At 36.4% G+C, this 1,689-nt stretch overlaps 1 protein-coding gene across 1 annotated transcript; it reads right to left on the reverse strand.

Moving 5' to 3' along the window:
- Nucleotides 1-426: 426 nt before the first annotated feature.
- LOC109134870 (uncharacterized mitochondrial protein AtMg00810-like) lies at nt 427-1,266 on the reverse strand. The gene has a single exon (XM_019249257.2). It carries the CDS (start codon nt 1,264-1,266, stop codon nt 427-429), a length of 840 nt encoding a protein of 279 aa, XP_019104802.2.
- Nucleotides 1,267-1,689: the final 423 nt, after the last annotated feature.

Here is a 1,689-nt window from a genome sequence, read left to right on the forward strand (position 1 = left end):
ATATATTAATATATATTATAATTATATATAATATATATATATATTCTAACACACCCCCTTAGTCGAAGCGGGAGGATCACGGATGCTAAGACTGTCCCGGAAATCATCAAATAATACGCGTGGAAGCCCTTTTGTAAAAATATCAGCAATTTGGTAATGGGACGGGACATGAAGCACAGGGACTTCGCCACGAGCTACTTTTTCACGGACGAAGTGAATATCCATCTCAATGTGTTTAGTGCGTTGATGTTTAATTGGATTGCCGGATAAGTAGATAGCACTCACATTGTCACAATAAATTAGAGTAGCCTTTTGAATCGGACAATGCAACTCTAGAAGCAAATTTCGGAGCCAGCAAGTATCAAAAACAACATTAGCAAGACCTCTGTATTTGGCCTCAGCACTGCTACGGGAAAGGGTAGGTTGTCATTTTGAAGACCAAGAAATCAAGTTGTCTCCGAGGAAAACACAATAACTAGAGGTAGACCGACGGGTGTCAGGACAACCTCTCCAATCTGCATCTTTATATGAGATAAGACCATCAATTTTGGACTTGTACAAGTGGAGACCAAAGGAAAGGGTGCCCTGAATGTAACGTATGATACGCTTGAGAGCACGCATATGATCAATAGTCGGAGCATGCATATGAAGACAGATCTGTTGCACGTCATAGGAGATGTCTGGCCGAGTAAATGTAAGATATTGAAGAGCACCTGCATGATACGTAGTCGGATCATCATAAGGAGTGTCAGCGGTGGCACTAAGTTTAGACTTAGTGTCAACAGGAGTAGGACATGGACTACAGTTAGACATTCCTGCACGTTCAATAATTTGAGCAGCATATTGTTTCTGAGATAAGAAAAGACTATGAGCATGACGAGTGACGACAATACCCAAAAAGAAACTCAAAGGACCCAGATCCTTCATAGCAAATTCAAATGCTAAAAGAGTCATAATATTCTTACGCAGACGATCAGAGGAAGCTATAAGTATAATGTCATCCACATATAACAGAATATAACCAACGTTAGAACCATTCTTGTAGATGAATAAAGAGTGATATGATTGACTGTGAGAAAACCCAATGGTAGCAACAAAATCAGCAAATCTTTGGTACCAAGCTCGAGGAGCTTGTTTCAAGCCGTATAAAGATTTCTTTAAAAGACAAACATGATCAGGATAAGTTTTGTGACGAAAACCCATGGGTTGATGCATATAGATTGTTTCATTGAGATGACCATGCAGGAAAGCATTCTTGACATCCATTTGATGAATGGGCTAAGATTTGGAAAGAGCCATATATTCTAACTCTTCCAGTTAATAATTGTTATAGTAGGGTAGTCAAAATATATTTTCACATCTATACAAATATATTAAAAGGCGTGCGAAAAAAACCTATGTGTCACGTGAAACTATATTCAAAATTCTAGTGCAAATGTTTTATGTCTATGTGTACTACTCACTTAAAAAAAATGTGTAAGTGAAAGATATCGAACACGTGACCTTTCAAATGAAAAAGAAAAGTTTAACCATCAATACGCTATGACTTTGTTGTCTAATGTTTCAAATAAAATATGATAAAGTCTTGTAATAATTATAATTAACAAAAAATACTTAAACAAGTATATACATATATAACACTCTTATTACATATAATTCACAAGAGAATTTTGATGTCATATTCTCTTA

The sequence above is a fragment of the Beta vulgaris genome, chromosome 5, assembly GCF_026745355.1.
Source record: "Beta vulgaris subsp. vulgaris cultivar EL10 chromosome 5, EL10.2, whole genome shotgun sequence".
NCBI classification, from domain to species: Eukaryota; Viridiplantae; Streptophyta; class Magnoliopsida; order Caryophyllales; family Amaranthaceae; genus Beta; species Beta vulgaris.

Coding starts and splice junctions, on each gene's coding strand:
- LOC109134870 (XM_019249257.2), bottom strand. CDS start 1,266: ATGGATGTCAAGAATGCTTTCCTGCATGGTCATCTCAATGAAACAATC.